This window comes from Sceloporus undulatus, chromosome 5 (assembly GCF_019175285.1).
Source record: "Sceloporus undulatus isolate JIND9_A2432 ecotype Alabama chromosome 5, SceUnd_v1.1, whole genome shotgun sequence".
NCBI lineage: Eukaryota > Metazoa > Chordata > Lepidosauria > Squamata > Phrynosomatidae > Sceloporus > Sceloporus undulatus.
The window spans coordinates 100,409,473-100,429,770 of NC_056526.1; the positions used below are offsets into that span (position 1 = coordinate 100,409,473).

At 39.5% G+C, this 20,298-nt stretch overlaps 1 protein-coding gene across 1 annotated transcript in view; it reads right to left on the reverse strand.

The window, feature by feature from the left end:
* The window catches only part of CRACR2A (calcium release activated channel regulator 2A), a 135,929-nt gene that overhangs the window by 108,928 nt on the left and 6,703 nt on the right, over positions 1–20,298 (reverse strand). The window contains exon 2 of the mRNA XM_042469236.1: positions 10,765–10,995. Within this exon, the coding sequence (XP_042325170.1) occupies positions 10,765–10,938 (174 nt within the window). The 5' untranslated portion in view covers positions 10,939–10,995. The remainder of the gene's footprint in view (positions 1–10,764; positions 10,996–20,298) is intronic.

Here is a 20,298-nt window from a genome sequence, read left to right on the forward strand (position 1 = left end):
ATATTATTATTATTATTATTATTATTATTATTATTATTATTATTATTATTATTATTATTGCCAGTGGCTCCGATACTACATTTGCCAGTTCTTTTTATTTATTTATTTATTTATTTATTTTTAAAAAATTAAAACATACAATACAAGACTGTATGTCTTGTATACAATCGTATCCAATCATCAGAGTGCTGCAATAGAACAAAATAAACAATTCAAGTATCACATTATAAGAAATGTACTATTAAAGGTCTGGAAAAAATATAAGGAAAAAACATACAGGCAGATACCGGGCTGGGTGTCTCCACATGAAGCTTTTTTTAAAAAGAGAGAAAATAGAAGCGAAAGGATGGTTAAGATATAAAGATATTTTGAGAAACGAGAAGGGGAAATTAGTAATGCAAAGCCGAGAAGAACTATATGAAGAAGGGATTAAATTGAATTGGTTCACATACTGCCAGTTGAAATAACGATATATATGAGATGTAAGAATGGAAGGGATAACAGAGGCAAAAACTGAATTAGATGATAAAATGTTAGATGACAAAAAGGAATAATATCAAGATTATATAGATATCGTCTAAAACTACATTTGGAAGCTAAAAGTATCAAATCAAATATGGTGGAATTGGCAAAAAATGTTGGTCATAATATCCTAATGGAAAAATGGGAGAGAGCATGAGGAAAAGGTTTGAAATTTACTTTATGTGTCAATATAAAGGAAAATTTTATTAAAATGTTGTATAGGTGGCATTTTCCCCCTTCCAGACTAGCTAAAATCTACAAAAAAAGGAGAAGATTTATGCTGGAAATGCCAAAAACAAGTTGGAATGTATTATCATATGTGATCGACATGCCCAGTAATTAAAGAATATTGGAAGGAAGTACACAAAATAATTCAAGAAATATATAAAATTAAAATCAAACTTGAACCTGAGGTATGCCTTTTAAATATGATAAATGATGAAATTGGGAGAAAACACCTGAAACAAGTTTTTATATTTGATAATGACTGCAAGAATAACAATTGCAAAACATTGGAAGGGGGGAAAGATGTCAGAAATCGATACTTGGTTATTGAAGGCTCTTAATATTATCGAAATGGATAAATTAACAATATTCATGAGAGAAATAGATAAGAGAGAAGAGCAAAAATGGGCTCCATTGATAGAATTTTGTATTAAGAGATGGAAATGATAGACTTACAATAAGCTTTCCCTTCTATTCATTAATCTGTTTAAGTATTACTACTAGTGATGTATAAGTAATATTACATATTCAGAGTTAAATATTATTTTGGGGTGATAAGCACAAATGTAAATAGCAGATATTTCTTATTACATATTCTCCTATTGAAGATATTAGCATTGCTTTAAAGTGTGAGATGAGGGTGCGGTAACAGTAAAGAAAGGAGGAATATTAAATACTAGCTGTGTAAGTATATGAAACAAATACAATACATATCCATATATAGGGGAACGGGTGGGGAGGAGGGTATTGACAGTTCTTTTAATATCTTTGGATTTAATTCATCTGGTCATGGAGATGTATATACATTTAGTTTAACCAGATATTCCTTTACTATCTCTTTAATTATACTGTCAGGGACGTAGCCAGGATTTTAGTAAGGGGGGGTCCAGACTAAGTGCCACCATTATAATGGGGCTTGGGCACGGCGGCGCAGCAGCACACAGCATTCATTTTTCTAATGGAAGGGGGGTCCGGACCCCAAGAACCCCCCCCTCCCTTGGCTAAGTCCCTAATACTGTGCTGAATTTCTCCTATTGGTCCTCTGCTCCATTTTCCTCAGGATGAGCACTCTTTTCCTTTTCTGAGAAGACTGAAGCAAAAGAAGGTGTTGAGTAATTCTGGCTTTTCTTTGTCCTCTATTAACATTTTGCCATCTTCTCCATGTAGAGGCCCTACTATTTCCTTCTTCTTCCTTTTATTGCAGACACACCCAAAAAAGCCTTTTTTATTGTTGTTAACCTCTCTAGGCAGTATGGCGGGAGCAGATTAAAAGTTTCTTACAAAGGAAGGCGGGATCAATGTCTGAAAGCTATCCTGCCTTCAGTTCACTCTGTTTCCCGGAATGGATTGGAGAGCGCACCAACCATTCCACAGAACCTTACTTTGCTCCTTTGCAATGCCAGGTAGGTTAAAAAATAAGACCCATATCATTGTTGTTTTTGTTGTTTTTGTTATCTAGCAAGCCTGAGTTCATTCTGCGCTTTAGCTTTTCTGACTTTACCCTTACACATGCTCACTATTGGTTTCAATTCCTCTCTAGTGATTTCCCCCCTTTTCTCCCTTTGGTATACGTGGGGGATCCGTTCTGCCATTGGGAACAAAAGTCCCTCTCCTCTCCTTCTCCCTCCCTCCCTCCCTCTTGGCCTCCAACACCACCCGGACTTTTCACAGAGGCAGCGGCGAGGAGGTAGAGCCGCAGCACGGCCTCCCGGCCTCTGCGCCACTGCCTCAGGAAAGGCCAGGTAGTGTTGGAGGCCACGAGGCCTCCAGGCTGCCACCTGGACCTCCTGTCATGGTGGCGGCGAGGAGATAGACCTGCAGCACAGCCTCCCAGCTTCCTCGTCACCGCTGCAAAAAGGCCAGGTGGTGTTGGAAGCCAAGAAGCCTTCAGGCTGCCACCTGGCCCTTCCGCGGCGGTGGCAAGGAGGCCGTGCTGGAGGCCAAGGTTTGGCCTCCTCGCCGCCACTGCCACTGCCTCTTGGCCTCCAACACCACGCGGCCTTTTCGTGGAGGTGGCAGTGAGGAGGCGGAGGCGACTGAGGAGGTAAGTAGGGAGGGAAAGAGGGACGTAGGGAAAGAGGAAGGGAAGGTAGGAAGGAGGAAGGGAGGGAGGAAGGGGACTTTTGTCCCCAATTGGGGACAACTTCTGGGTTTGCCATCCATGGATGCTCAAATCCACGGATGGCAAATCCGCGTATAAGAAGGGCTGACTGTACATGTTCCATTTAAAACATTAGTCATCCATCCTGGTTTCTTGTGAAACCTCCCATTTTTCCTCCTAATTGGATCTGTTTTAAATTGTGCCTTCAGTATCTCACTCTTGACAAACTCCCATCCATCCCAAACTCCTTTCTCTTTTAATATTCCCAGCCACAGGATCACCCCCAGTATTTGTCTAAGCTTACTGAAATCAGCTCTCCTAATGTCTAGAATGTGTGTCTGACTATGCCTGGCTTCTCGCTTCCACTGTATAAGAAACTCCAGGAGAACATGGTCACTCCCACTTGAGGATCCCACTACTTGCACCCATTAACCAAGTCATCCCTGTTGGTTAGGATCAGATCTAAAATAGCTGACCCCCTTGTTGCCTGTTCCAACTTTTGGACAATGAAACTGTCTTCAAGGCAAGTGAGGAATTTGCTAGACCTTGAGAATTTGGCTGAGTTTGACTTCCAGCAAATATCAGGATAGCTGAAGTCACCCATCGTTACTACTTCTCTTCTTTCTGAGTGTGTGGTCATCTATTCTAGAAAGGCATTATCCAATTCCTCTATCTGACTTGCGGGTCTGTAGTAGACTCCCACAATAACATCTCTGTTGTTTCTCTTTCCTTTAATTTTTATCCAGACGCTCTCCACCTAACTGATGTCCTGGATCTCTTCACTGGTGTAAATATCCCTGACATATAATGCTATTCCTCCTCCTTTCCTGTTTGGCCTGTTTCTCTTTAAAAGTTTATACTCATCTATTACTACATGCCAATCATGACACTCATCCAACCAGGTTTCAGTGATGCCTATTACATCATAGTTGCTTTGTTGTGCTAGGAACATCTAAGACAATAGGCTATTCTTGCCTATTTGTCTTTCTTAAAGTCTAGAATGCATGTTTGACTATACTTGGCTTCCCCTTTCAACTGTGTAACAAAGTTCGAGAGAACAGAGTCATTCCCACCTAAGGATCGTGCCATTTACACCCTATTAACCAGATCATCACTGTTGGTTAGGATCAGGTCCTTGTTCACCTTCTGGACAATGACATTGTCTGCAAGGCAAGTGGGGAATTAAATTTTGTCAGAATTTTACTTCCAAGCACTATCAGGAGAGTTGAAATCCCCCTTACTAGTACACCTCTCCTTTCTGACTGTGTGGTCATCTGTTCCAGGAGGCATCATTTCAGTCCTCAGTTTGCCTTGGAGCTATGTAAAAGACACTTGGTGCAGATAAAGTTACCCACATCCTTTGGCAAGAACACAAACTGCAGCTGTTGTAGATGACTGCAGCAGCTCCCCCACTGTCCATATGCAATAGTCTTAAGTAGGCAATGAAACAGAATTCACGGTTCCCCCTACAAACTCCCCTGCTAAACACCCATGTAAAATGTCAGCACACCTGTTGGTCTCATCTATTAGCTGAGCTGTGTTTACATGATGGGGCATGTAGTAGTGGTTAATTGCTAAGGTTGTCACTACTTTTCTTTGTGTTTAATGAGCAGATGGGAACGGAATTGAGGGTATTCCAGGAGCTCTTAGGTCTGTCTCATGAGAATGGATGGGATAGGGAAGAAGGAGAGTTTTTTTTTTTAAGATAATTGAGAATGTAGCCTACACAAAATCTGAATTGGTTTGTTGTTGTTAAGTATCCTAGGGTAAGCAATGACTCATTTTGACCCTATGGTTGAGACATCTCCAAGTCCCCTTTGTCCTCTACTGCTCTGCTCAGGTCCTCACCACTGGAACCCCTCCAAGGAAGCAACACAGGAAGTCAAGTCACAGATTCAAGCTTCCCCCCCAAAAGCTGACATTGCACCTCCAAAAGACTACTCCAGAGCTGAACTGGAATCTCTAAAGTCAAGAGAAGAGCAATGAGTCGCTAAGCGGAAATCATCCTCCTTGTCTGAACTTAAGAGACCCATCTCCAGGACAGTTTGCAAATACTGATAGATGTTAAGCAGAGAGGAACGGGTTAATGTCCTTTCAAATGCTTACATGATAAAAACAACTTGTAAAGGATATATAAAATGGGCTTTGAAGATGTCTCCTTGTTTCACTTTGGATCATCTCAAGTGTATACGTATTTCTGCTGCAGAAATAAACCTTATTTCCTCCCCCTCCCTACTCCTTGCTTGTATTGCTTTTGTTAATTATGATCAATTTGGTAGGCAGTGTATTTCACTCTTGTGACATATATACAGAGTTCAAATTGGAATTTTGCTGTCTATTCCAACCTGCTGACAACAGTGTTTGCAGTGAGCTGCCAATGATCAAACTGAGTCTCTTTATTGCTTGAATGATTGATTATGGAGTTTATCACACTGAAAAAGGATGGGATCATAGTGGGATGCTCCCATCAATATTGCTCAATTTGTCAAAATTATCACATAACGTTGTGCGACATTGCAAATATCCTGCAATTTTCCCATAAATAAAAAGGAATTATAGATTTTCCCATGAATAAAAGTGGTGTTATAATTCTTCTTTATTCATGGGATATCACGGGATATTTTCAATATTGCGTGACATCGTGTGATAATCTTTGCCAAATTGCACAATATTGACAGGAGCATCCTGTTATGCTCCCATCTTTTTTCCCCAGTGTGATAAACTCCAATGACTTTAGAGACCAGGATTTGATTCCCACTTGGCCATGAAACTCACTGGTGACCTTAGGCAAGCCACAAGCTCACAGCCTGAGAGGATGGCAATGGCAAACCTTCTCTGAACAAATCTTGCCAAGAAAACCCCATGATAGGTTTGCCTTAAGGTTGCCATGAGACGGAAACAATTTGAAGGCACACAAGACACACATTGCTTTATAGTTTGATGCAATGGACAGGGCAGGGAGGTCAGGGATCCTTGTTACTGAAGTGCCAGGTTAGCACAGGATATGAATTTTATTGCTGTAGTCAGCAGAGGCCTTTGTGCAATTTAGACTGTAATTTTGGATGTAAATTTGCTGTCACATTTTTTGAACATGAATAGTTCCATCCTAAACACCAACGTAACTATGTTATAGAATCATAGAATCATAGAGTTGGAAGAGACCGCAAGGGCCATCCAGTCCAACCCCCTGCCATGCAGGAAATCCAAATCAAAGCATCCCCGACAGATGGCCATCCAGCCTCCGTTTGAAGACCTCCAAGGAGGGAGACTCCACTATACTCCGAGGGAGTGTGTTCCACTGTTGGAACACTGTCAGGAAGTTCCTCCTAATGTTGAGGTGGAATCTCTTTTCCTGCAGCTTGCATCCACTGCTCCGGGTCCTACTCTCTGGAGCAGCAGAAAACAAGCTTGCTCCCTCCTCAATATGACATCCCTTCAAATATTTAAACAGGGCTATCATATCACCTCTTAACCTTCTTTTTTCCACGCTAAACATACCCAGCTCCCTAAGGAGTTCCTCATAGGGCATGGTTTCCAGACCCTTCACCATTTTAGTTGCCCTCCTTTGGACACTATACGTCTATTGATGCAGCCTAAAATCAATCAATAGAAATATGTGTCTAGATCAAGGGAAGTAATAGTGCCAGTATATTCTGCTCTGGTCATGCCCCACCTGGAATATTGTGTCCAGTTCTGGGCGCCACAATTCAAAAAGGACACTGAGAAACTGGAGCTTGTCCAAAGGAGGGCGACTAAAATGGTGAAGGGTCTGGAAACCATGCCCTATGAGGAACGCCTTAGGGAGCTGGATATGTTTAGCCTGGAGGAAACACCTTTTAATGTACAAAGGATTGTAAACTATGCTGCTTATTCATACACCTTTCAGTTTTTATGTATAAGAATGCAAAACACTGTCCCTGGTATTCTGTGATCAGCAAAAAGAGAAGTTGATAAAACTGCAGCATAGACTGGAGGACAGATTACATATATTCAGCCAGAACATGCACAGGTCAGATTTATGATACACTCCTTGCTGAATGCTTATTCACAGCAGGGCAGCAGGTGAAACCTTTGTTAAAGATGGTATTTTGACTTTTTTCCAGGTGTACTTTTTAAATATGTTTGACTTTGTCAGGCACAGCATTGAGCTTGAAGGAATCTGGGATCTTCCACTGCTCAGTGACCGTCTGTAAAGTATCTGCCACAGCTCTTGGTTGGTTTCCAGAAGTATACTTCCCAATAGTGTGAAGGGAATGCCTGTTTTTTCCCCCATCCTATTTGCCTCCCCCCCACCTCAGATTTGGTTCTCAGCTCCTAGGCAGAGGAGGTTTAGAAATCTGAGGACAGGAACTTGACCCTTACAGATCTTTGAAAAAACTGGACTGTACAGCTGGTCTCTTTACTGGAGTGGGGAAGTAAACATCTAGTTTACCAAAGAGGTGGGAATAGATATGTCGTGACATTTCTGGGCAGCACTGAATCAGTTGATCAGTTTGGTAAACAGAAGTGAATATTTCTATATTATATTTACCCTCCTTATAAAAATAAATGAAGATGTTGCATTGAACAGATTCTGATAATCAGAGAAGATTGTTGTAGGTAACAGAATTTGCTACAATGGGAAGAGAATGTAATGGGAACAGAATGTCTTTAGAACATAATGATTAAAAAAAAAAGCCTACCAGTTTAAGGCCACAAAGTCTTTGCTCCACAAAGTCAGTTGTATATGATGCTACAAACTATGTCCACCCTCTGGACATCCAGGCCAAATTGGGTCACTAGCTGCTATCTAAGATGGTACACACCCTTATTGTTGTTGCTGTGTGCCTTCAAATTGTTTCTGGCTTATGGCGACCCTAAGCATACCCTATCACAGGGTTTTCTTGGCAAGATTTGTTCAAAGGGTATGCTTTTGCCTTCTTCTGAAGCTAAGAGAGTGTGGCTTGCCCAAGGTCAGCCAGTGGGTTTCCATGGCTGAGCACGAATTCAAACCTGGCTCTGCAAGGTCATAGGAGATTATTGCTTTTATCCCATCATTTTCCCAAAGGGATAAACACACATTTAACTTTAAACACGGGTCTTACCTCATTCATTTAGGCTTATTCCACAACTTTTCAAGCATGGGAAAATCCTGTAATCTCCATAGTCCAATGCTCACACCACTACACCATGCTGGTTCTTTTATCTTCTAATGAGGTTTTATCTGGAATTTTTAAGTTCTTAATTTGCTAGCTTTTTATTTTGCCTCTTCCTTTAAAGCCCTGCTTTATTTGTTTTGTTTTATTTTGATTTATCTCCTGTTTGGTGGAATTTTTTACTCGGTTTATTGTGCATACTGTTTTTTATCTGCCCTCATGCTGATTGGATTGCAACTCTGCCAGTGGACTTTTGAATATTATCAGAAGCATTGAAAGACTGTAAAAAGACTGTAAAAAGCTGTTGGGACTGGAGGGAAGGAAGAAAAGAGAGGTTTTTGGTGATCTGGAGTGTTTCTGCAAGCAGTGGTATCAACGTTTCCACATTTTGTCAACAATTTGGATCTTGTACTGTGGCCTAGAGAGAGGCCTAATTCCATACTGCTGGAATGGACATTGACATGGCAAATCTAATTCAACAGAAGCATGAGCAAAGCTTGGACAAACACGTAAACTTCATATATACACTGGTGAGGTTTAAGGGACTAAACAGACCAGCATTTAACGCTGGCCTCAGAGTAGAGTTGGGGCTTGGCATCTGCACACTGCATGCCCTGATGAGAGCATCATGCTGCACATCTGACCACACAGCAGGGGGGGCATGGCACTCCTTTGCCGCAACACTGTCAGCGCTAAAAGGAGCAGTTTTTTGCCATTTCTTTCAGCACCGGCAAAGCACAGGCTGCGGCGTGCATGACATGGCCCTGATCCAGTGAGGAAACGGGCAGCAGGATGCCACTCTATCGAGGTGATCTGGTGGATAGGTCAATAAAAATGCTGATGATGGGGAGAAGCAGGCAGATAGGAAGCAGTGGCTAGAAGCCACTTAGAGCCTAATCCTCTGAGGCCATGGTGAACACACAATGTGGCTTGAGGGCACCTCCTCCCATGTCCCCAAATAGGAGCGGAAAAGATCCACTTCTTTGTGAGGCTGGTTTTGGGCCACCATGAATAAAAGTGGTGCAGGGAGCAGGTTCTGGGTGCTCCAGGGGTGTGTGTCATGTAAATGACATGTCCCCAGAGTGGCCAGAAGCCACCCCCATTTACCCATCTGTTTCAGGCCTTAGTGTGCAGCCACTGTAAAAAAGGCTAATAACTGTCTTGGGCATTTTAGAAAAGGAATTTTAAAAAGTAAAACTACCAGTATTATATTTTCTTTACATATATGGTATGACCACATCTGGAATATTGCATATAATTCTGATCACTGCACCTGAAAAGTAATACTGTAGAACTAGGAAAGATGCAGAAAAGAGCAACCAAAATGATTTTAAAAACTTATGAGGAAAGGTCACACTATTTGAAACTGTTCAGTTCTTTTTTTTTTTTAAAGTAAGGATAGAGGACAAGATAGAGCTACTTTAAATTTGTGTCTGTAGGCATGGACCCTGCTTTTAAAAAAGAAACACTACCTAGCAATTTCTTGATTAGGAGATTAGGGCTGAACTCACCATTCAATCATGTCAATAATATTATTTTCAAAGTGAAATCTTGAGGCAATTTGGAAGGTTCATTGGAGTTATAAGATTATCAGGGAAGTAAAAATAAAAATAGAAAAGACAAACATGAAAAAAATTATGAAAATTTTTACAAGAAAATGCAATAGTATTATTTTAAAATCCATCTTAATGAACTCAAAACTTTTTGTAAAAGTACTTTTAAAAAAACTTTGTAAAACTTTTCATGCATTTCACATGGGGAAAAATGAATGTATCCACAGCTTCTAAACATTTAAAAGAAAAGTTTGTTAAAATAGCAAATAGGTGGTGCTATATACTTCAGAAACTAAGTAAGATCTACAATTTGAGGTCCGATAAAATTTTGAAAATGTTGTAAGGTAATTGGATCTTTATTGCGTATGTGGTGGATCTGTCCCTTGATAAAGAAATTCTGGACTAACATTTATATGACCTTACAAAAATATTCAAGATATATTTCTCCTTCTCTCCCAACTTATATCTCCTTAATAAGAGCTTAAGAACGAGGATGGGGAAAAACATGGGAGGAGTATATTATATTTAGTAATGGTGGGTAGATTAACTTTGGCAAAAGAAAAAAAAGAAAAGTCGAGGATCCACTGTTAATAAAAGAATGGTTGCTAAGAGCTTACAATATGAAAGGAATGGATAAAATGACATTTTTACTGAACAAAAAATTAACATATAAAGTTGAAAATTAGTGGTTGTTATTTACTGGGGATACCTAATTTGTGTATTTATAAACAGTTCAAATAACAATGAGCCATAAAAGTATGCTCTCAACTGGTTGGTGATGATATTTCTGACTTTGAATTTGTATCTGAAATTGTTTTAAACAATTACTAATAATTGTATTTTGCAATTATTATTTTATCAGGTTATTTTGTATACTGGTCAATGACCGAATAAATCTTACTACTACATCTAATATAGTTATCTTGGTAACAAAGGGAGGTATGAAAAGAGTTAGGTAGTAAGTGTTGATGCAATAAAGAATGCATAAATATAATTTCTGTATAACTGGAATGTACTGTACTGTACTATATATCATAATCAAAGGGGGTAGAGAGTAAAGTAATAGAGGTAAAATTAATATCAATAAGAAGCAACCTATTTGGTAAGATGTTTATATGTGAATATCTTGTTATGACTGTTGGTGTTTGTTGTTACCTCTTTTATTTTTGTTATATTTGTTAGTATTTTATTTTATAGAAACAATAAAAAATATGCATTAAAACTGTACCTGCATTTCATGACGAAAAATGAATCCTTTGCCTTCTATATCACAGATCTGAAAGAACTCATGTGCTTTTGCAAACATGGCCAGTTCTGCTTCTAACTCTCCATCTGCTGTTTTGCTGCTTTCTGGCTCTGCTTGTGGCCCAAGGGGAGCAGCAACATTTTCCTGTCTATCCATTTTCACAACTGGGATGGCAGAAGCATTTCAGGAAGCTTGGACATCAAATACCCAAATCTGAATATCAAAGGAAGAGAGCACAAATGAATCCTTCTCTATAATGATGTTTGTTATCTCTTTAATTAGTTAAAGCACTGAAGAAAGGAGGATTCTTAAATGGCTACTTCGTTTACACCAGTTAATGGGGGGGGGGGGCTCTAAACAAAGAAGACTAATGAATTAAAACAGTTTCTATGTGGGATGAAAAGTGCAGCTAGAAAGAATCTGATATGAAAATCAAGCTTCAGTTTAATAGGAGCTTTCTGCAAATAAGGAGTTTTGTCACATTTAGAAAGTTCCTTATGGAGAACTGTTCTGAAAACCACATACAGCAAAGGGTTATTGCTTGGCAACAAACCTGCAAAACTTGGAAGGATGAGTGCACATTTTGGAGAGAAGGTTATTTACTTTCTCTTTTCTGTCCTTTGAGTTTTGGGAAAATTTGTATGAAAATGGCTTGAATAAATGTGACTTTGTATGATGTCCTGTCTCTAACTAACCAGTAACCAGACTGGATGAACCAGAAAGAGTTTACTGAATCAGCTCAGAACAGAAAGTCATCTCTTGACAGAACTGGATTCAAACAGTCACTTTCTCTGCACATAACTCTGCACATGCCCACACACCCTCACCTTACCGCATTCCTTTCCGAGGCCAAATGACCTTGGAGACTTTCAGTAATAGTCAGAATCTCTAGATTCCCTCTTTCCCATCATTAAGCTCAGTACTTCTAAGCTCACTACATCAGAACGCATTTAAAACCAAAACTACATCTAAAATATAATCAGCCTAAAATAAAAATAATAAAAACTCATGGCAGAGGGAACCTGTCTAGTGGAACCTACCTAGGGGATCCTGACACTCTGGCAAAATGCTCCAACGTGTCAGAAGGATAGGCACAAAGGGCATGAAGTTACAATGATGAAAAACCTGCTTAAGTTTTCCTCCCCTTTAATAGTAAGTGTGGTGCTACTGATAAAAAAGCCATGTCATTGCCTCCCTTCGGATTTTCCACACCCCACCACTTCTCATAAGTAGAAATGTATTCCATGTAAACATACAATCTCATCTACAGCTTCACAACACCAGTCTTATAAAAGGTGACTTCTCAAGTTCTATTACTTGTTTTTTCTCCCCTTCCTTTGCGGATTGAAGGTGTATGAAAGAAAAGACAGGTAGAACCACCTGGTCTGATTATTTAATTCAATAATTTTTATTTTGCATTTCAAGAGGGCTGAGCAGATTGGCCAGGAAACCTGGATCAGTCCCTGAGGCTGGTGAGGGGACAGGGAGGTGTTTACATCTATCCTTGCATCATGGACCTGGTACCTCCATGTGCCCCTTATATCTGTCTTCCAGTATCTTGCAAAAACCAGTCTTGCAGCACTAACCATGAGGCTGTACATACGGGCGGGGAAACACCGCCCCTCTTTGCTGTGCAGCATTGCCGCAGCAACCAAACAGTGCGGGAATGCTGCGCAGAAAAAAAAGAGCCACCTAGAGCACTTCCTGTAAGAGAAATGTGGGCACTCAGATGCCCATACATCATCTATACGCCCCCTGTGTGGGCAGTGCCGATCAATAATGGCACCCCCCGCACGTCCTAGGGGTCGGGAACGTGTGGTTGTTGCCAGTCCTGAGTCCTACTATCGCTGCCAGGACGCCACTTCCTGGCAGTGTGTACTGGGCCCATACAACTTATTAAAGTTCTATGCTCTTTTCCCCTCCTATCATCTAAAATTAACCATATTTGGTGAATGTAATTCCAGACTTCTAGCTACATTAAAGATCTTCTGTGCCCATCTATTTAACCTAACTAATATTTTTTGGCTTTTTGACGACTCAAGAAAAACACACATCAAGATGTATAAAACAATTAAACTATGTGCAGCTATTATATACACATGTGATAAAAAACTTGCAAGGAATATTTTGTTCTATGTGTAACCCAAGTTTAGTGGAGGGATACTTTATAAATGTATTATAAACAAAATAATGTACAGAAGAGACAATTTCCCAAAGATTGAAAATAGTTATAAATAAAAACTAATTCATGGTTGTAGAAATAGTAGGCAGGCATCACTAAATGTTATCTTTTTGGTGAAAAGGAAAAGAAAACTACCCATAAGATGCAATGGTGAAGAAAAAAGGAAGGAGAAAGAGTAAGAAAATGCAATTTTAAAAGAGCTAAAAATCAAAGAACAAAAATGGAGAAATGGAGGAGATAAAAATTTAAAATATGAAATGCTACAACAACTTAGAAATAGAAATTACAGATAGTTAAGCAAAGGCACTTTGAAGCTGGAAATAAGCCAGCTAAATGATTGGCTAATAAATTAAGAAAGGAGAAAAGTAAAAAATTGATCACAATAATGTGATATTAGGATCAAATATTCACAGACCAAAAAGAAATTAAAAGATTTTTGTTAATTATTTTGAGAATTTAAACATAAATAAGAGAGAAGGGAAAAAAATAAAGCAAAAAATAAATGATTCTTAGATAAACAAAATGTAATAAAGTTGACTGAGGAACAGAAAATAATGTTGAATCAAAATTTTACTACAAAAGAGATTTCAGAGGAAATTAAAAGGATCAATACAGGGAAAGCATGAGGGCCAGATGGCTTTCCAGCTATCTACTATAACAAAGTGGAAAAAGCACTGTTGATACCATTAAAGGACATGTTGAATGATATTAAAAAGAATGGAATCCCAGAATCCTGGAAGGACACCTACATCACATTAATACCAAAGGAAGACAGGGATAATCATCAAGCAAGGAGTTTTAGACCCATTTCACTAATAAATACTGATTATAAGATATTTACTTCTGTAATAGCAGAAAGGTTTTTAAAATGTTAGTAGATGTGACGCATGAAGGCCAAGATGGGTTCCTGCCAAAATGATATATAAAGTACTATTTGAAGACAGTATTATAGAAGATTATGAACATCATAATGAGAAGAAGCTAGCAATGATCTTTATAGATGTGGGAAAGCTTTTGATAAAGTGAGCTAGCTTATTCTACAAGAGGTCATCAATAAGAAAAATATGGGAGAATTTTTTTTAACAGATCAAAGCCATATGCAAGGAACAGAATCATAGAGTTGGAAGAGACCACAAGGGCCATTCAGTCCAACCCTCTGCTATGCAGGAACTTTCAATCAAAGCATACCCGACAGATGCTCTGTTTAAAGAACTCCAGGAAAGGAGACTCCACCACTCTCTGAGAGAGAGAGTTCTACTATCAAAAAGCCCTTACTGTCAGGAAGTTCCTCCTAATGTTTAGGTGGAATCTCTTTTCCTGTAGTTTGCATCAGTTGTTCTGGGTCCTAGTCTCTGGAGCAGCAGAAAACAAGCTTGCTCCCCCCCTCAATATGACATCCCTTCAAATATTAAAACAGGGCTATCATATCACCTCTTAACCTTCTCTTCTCCAGGCTAAACATCCCTAAGTTGTTCCTCATAGGGCATGGTTTCCAAACCCTTCACCATTTTAGTTGCCCTCCTTTGGACTCACTCCAGTTTCTCAACATCCTTTTTGAATTGTGGTGCCCAGAAATGGACACAGTATTCCAGGTAGGGCCTGACCAGAACAGAATAGAGTGGCACTATTACTTCTCTTGATCTAGACACTATACTTTTATTGATGCAACCTAAAATCGCATTGGCCTTTTAAGCTGCCGCATCGCACTGTTGACTCATGTTCAACTTGTGGTCTACTTGGACTCCTAGATCCCTTTCACATATAGTCTCCTTAAGCCAGGTGTCCTCCATCCTATATCTATTCATTTCATTTTTCTGCCCTAATGGACCTCTGGCATGGGATGAGTTGCACCTCAAATCAGCTGTCAAAAACATTTTCACAACAGTGTCAAAAATTTGATCAGGAGGCTTTATACTGAAATATGTGGGCAAAGGAGAGAGTGTTCTGGAGAGCAGGAGTTTATCAAGGGCTAGAGATAATAACTGTTAGAGAGTTAGAGAGAGAACAAGGAAAATAGTGCAAGGATCCAACAATGGGAAGGGGACAAAACTTTACATAGGCAGAAAGGGGGGAGATGACATGATCTTAGATGTCTACACACTAATGAAAAGAGCATGGGAAATAAACAGGATGAACTTAAACTCCTAGCACAGCAAACCAAATGTGATATATTAGGCATCACTGAAACCTGGTGGGATTGAGTTGCATGATTGGACTCTAGTAATAGAGGGGTATAACATTTTAAAGAGAAATTGGTCAAACTGGAAAAGGTGAGGATTACCATTATATCTGTGAAGAGATCCAGGTGGAGAGCATCTGGATAAAACTAAAGGGGAAAGAAACAACAGGGATGTTATTGCGAGAGTCTACTACAGACCCCCAAGTAAGACTGATGATGCCTCTCTAGAACCACACATTCAGAAAGGAGAGATGTAGTAGTGATGGGTGACTTCAACTATCCTGATATTTACAGAAGGTCAAACTCAGCCAAGAATTTAAGGTCCAGCATATTCCTTTCTTGTCTGGCAGACAATTTCTTTGTCGAAAAGGTGGAATAGGCAACAAGGGGGTCAACTGTTTTAGATCTGATCCAAACCCACAGGGATTGTCCAGTTAATGGGGTGGAAGTGGCAGGATCCTTAGGTGGGAGTGATCATGTTCTCCTGGAAAGTTACTGTCCAAAAGTTGGAACAGGCAACAAGTGGGTCAGCTATTTAAATCTGAGCCTAATCAACAGGGATGACCTGGTTAATGGGTGCAAGTAGTGGGATCCTCAAGTGGGAGTGATAATGTTCTCCTGGAGTTTCTTATACAGTGGAAACGAGAAGCCAGGCATAGTCAGACACATTCTAAATTTTAGGAAATGGGATTTCAGTATACTTAAGGAAATACTGGGGATGATCCCATGGTCAGGAACAGTAAAAGAGAAGGCAGTTCAGGACGGATGGGAGTTTCTTAAAAGAGAGCTACTGAAGGCAAACTTCCAAACAGTTCCAGTGGGGAGGGAAAATGGATGGTGTTTCAAGAAACTAGGAGAGATGACTAAAGAACTTTCAACTCAACTAAGTTTAATGGAAAATGGATAAGAAATGGAAAAGGGGAAATCGTCAAAGTAGAATTCAAACAAATTGCTAGCATGTGTAGGAGAAAAGATAAAGCACAGTAAGAGCTCAGGTTTACTAGAAGGATCAAAAACAATAAAAAGGGCTTTTGGGGATATGTCTGTAGGAGTACAGGAATACCTGGTTAATCTAAATCAGTGGTGCCCAAACTGTTCTCTTTAACAGATTTTGGACTTCAGCTCCCAGAATCCTAGACCAAAAAAAAAAAAAAAAGGGGGGGGGGAGAGGACATGTGTCCTGGGCCCAGTTAGCCTGACATCAGTACCAGGAAAGATTTTAGAGCAGATCAGTAAACAGAGAGCCTGTAAGCATTTAGAAGGGAACGCCATAATCACTAAAAGCCAACATGGGTTTCTCAAAAATCAGTCATGATAGACTAATCTTATCTCTCTCTCTCTTTTGATAGAATTACCAGTTTGATAGATGATGGGAAATGCTGTGGATATAGCATGTCTTGATTTCAGTAAGGCCTTTGACAAGGTCCCCCACAATATTTTTGAAACAAGCTAGCAAAAAGTGGGCTAGACAATGCAACTTTTAGGTGGATTTGTAGTTGGTTGAATGACCAAACTCAAATGGTGCTTAGCAATGGCTGCTCTTCATGCTGGAGCGAAGTGACTAGCATCGTTGGCTTGAAATTCTGTCCTGGGCCCAGTTGTATTCAACATCTTTATCAATTACTTGGATGAAAGAATAGAGGGCATGCTTTTCAAATTTGCAAATGATACCAAATTAGCAGGAGCATCTGATACTCCTGAGGACAGGATTAAAATTCAAAATGACTTTACTAGATTAGATAGATGGGCCAAAACTTACAAAATGAATTTTAACAGCAAGAAATAAGGCACTGCACTTAGGCAGAAAAAATGAAATGCACAGATATAGAATGGGGGACACCTGGCTTGACAACAGAACATGTGAAAGGGATCTAGGAGTCCTAGTAGACCACAAGTTGAACATGAGTTAACCGTGTGATTTGGCAGCTAAAATGGCCAATGTGATTTTGGCTACATCAATAGAAGTAACGTGTCTAAATCATGGGAAGTAATAGTATAAATTTACAGTGCTTTATAAATAAAAGTTAATAATAATAATAATAATAATAATAATAATAATAATAATAATAGTATCACTCTATTCTGCTTTGGTCATGCCTCACCTGGAATGCTGTGTCCAATTCTGGGCACCACAATTCAAAAAGGATGTTGACAAGCTGGAGCATATCCACAGGGGGGCAAACAAAATGGTGAAGGGCCTGGAAACCATGCCCTATAAGGAGAGACTTGGGGTGTTCAGGATGTTTAGCCTGCAGAAGAGATGTTAAGAGGTGATATGATAGCCCTGTTTAAATAATTAAAGGGATGTCATATTGAGGATGGAGCAAGCTTGCTTTTTTTTTTCAGCTCCAGAGAATAGGACCTGGAGCAATGGATTCAAACTACAGGAAAAGAGATTCCGCCTAAACATTAGGAAATACTTTCTAACTGCAAAAGGTATTTGACAGTGGAATATGATACCTTGGAGTGTTGTGAAGAAGGGAAAATGAGAGCAGTCTGTTTTAGAGCCTAGTTCGCATCTCCAATTATTTCTTCTGAAAACCTTTGTTTTATCTCTAAATGTTTATTGCTGCACTTTTTCCCTAATCATTTTTTGCCAAGATTTTTTAGGAGCAGAAATTTAAACTACATATAGCCATTACTAGCTGCTATGTTGGTCCTGTTACATGTTTGGGAGAGATTATAGTTTAAGAGTCCTTGGAATTTTAAACTTGGGAATGTTGTTTTTTAATCGCCCTCTCTTGCTCACTATAGGGGAAAAAAAATAACGACAGCCATCCTTCTATTGGATCTCCACCTGCATGGAAAATAATACAGTTTCAGATAAATGAACTGTATCACATTAAACAGCGGTCCAGAGGCATTGTTACAATTCAAACTCGTAATAATTATGCATCCTTGGTAACAGATTATTCCCTTTGCTTCGCAACAGTAAGCTCTGCAGTAGAAACTATATCTGGAAGAAATATTACATGCTAACCAGGAGTCCTTAGAAGACAAACTGGGAAGGCTACCAGAGGAAGACAGTGTTCCATTCAAAAAGGATCAATATAATACAGTTGTCCCTCCATATTCACGGGGGAACAAGACCCCCGTGAATATGGAAAAACCGCAAATAACAAAACACTGTTCTTACCTGATAGGATACCTCTCTAGGAATCTCTAGGTCCTCCAGTGCAACTCTGTGGTCAATGTCCAACATACACTGACCATAGAATGGCACTGGAGTAGCTACAAATGGTTTTTTAGTGCAACTTTTAGTTAAAGTTGACCACAGAGCTGCACTGAAGGACCTAGACAGTCCTAGAGAGAACATATTAATGAAATCCGTGAATAATCAAAGCCGCAAATATCAAAGCCGCAAATGTGGAGGGATGACTGTACACTTCTATAACAGAATTTATTGCATAACAGTGTTTACTGACAGTACAGATGGTAATACATATTTATGAACAAATTGCTAATATGAATAACAGAATCATAGAGTTGGGGGATACCACAAGGGCCATCTAGTCCAACCCTCTGCCATTCAGGAAATCACAATGAAAACATGACCATCCAGCCTCTGTTTAAAGACCTCCAAAGAAGGAGACTCCACCACACTCCAAGGGAGTGTGTTCCATTGTCGAACAGCATTCACTGTCAGGAGTAGGAAGGCAAATCTTGTAAGGACCACGGTTGTGGAAAAGGTTTTTTGGAATTATTTAGACATCTCATCTAAATTTCTAAAGAATTACTTAGATAAGGTAAATGCCCTTGGAATTTATTCAGTTTATTGTCAGGAATAATGGGGAAAATTTCTCTCCATAAATGGTAATTGCACATTACAGCTAAATTAGGTTATACTTAACTTTTGCTTAAATAGTCAAAATACAGAAATTTGGTAGCTCCAGAGACCTGATACATTTCTTGAGTGAAATTTTGCAAACTGAGCCTTCATCTGTTGATTTGTTCTGTGTTAATTGGTGTTAGCATATCCAATATACCCTGTGTTGTATTTGAGTTTACCATATTTTCATATCTCGAGACAGGCATGTTCTTAAGAGGTCATGATGACCTTTGAAACATCAGTAAACTTTCTCTTAGAAAGGGCATGTAGGCCTGAAGACATGTGAAGGACCCAGGTGATACCAAGATAAAAGCTAAATGGGTCTGCTAATCATTCTGTCTGCCCTCCAGGCTTTCTGAATATCCTCTTGCACTAGACACAAAGGCAAAGAGGAGTAAACTGACACTTCCTATCTACTTCCTGTTGTATTCCCAGCCAACTTCCCTATCCATCTATTTTGGGTTGTCCTGAATCCAATTGATTTTTTTTGTTTGTTTGTTACTCCAATGTTAGTCCCAAACCTAGCCTTCTCACACATAGCTGGCACCCAGTTGACATTCACATTCTGCCTCCTGACTGTGTGGACACCAAAAGCCCTTTGCTGTGTTGCCTTCAGATACCAGTCCACTTTCCATGTTTTCTCTGCAGGATAGGTAAAAATCATCCCTCTACAATCCTAAGCCTCCGCTACCCAATTTCCATATCTCTATTTTGGTTAGCTCTTTATGTTGTTGGTGTTTGAATTACTATTGTATGTTTGATTGCACTCTTGCATATTTGTAAATAAAAATCTTCTTTATTCAACCAACTCGGAGTCCCCCAGCAGTTGGTATAAATGGGTGGAAATGATCCCCAAGGTACCCATGCTCTTGCAAGCTGTTAGAGATTTGGCTTGTAAGGATTTTGTGCCTTACTTACAAATGTGTGTTAAGACTCAAAAATCCCCTTCTGTGGAGAACACTTATGTTACTTGTCAGTGATCTGACCAATAGGATTTGAGCCACGTCATAATTCTGTTACAATGCTTGGGATATGCTGGCATCTGCACTCACTCTCTGCTTGAGTTTCTCTTTGGTGAAAGACTGCTAATGCTGTTATGTTTTCTGTTGCTTACAGTAAAGAAAATTATTTTGTGAACCTCTGTCTTCCTGGATGTTATTTCTTACAAGGGAATAGACAGAGGTGAGACTTGGTATGAAAAGGAAAGGAGGGGCCGTTCTGGGAATGGGAAATGTTTTGATTCAAAAATGAAAGGGTGGCAAGGTGAAAAAAATTAAATTGCTAAACTGCTTTAACATACAGTATAACCAAAAGTGCTTCAGTCCT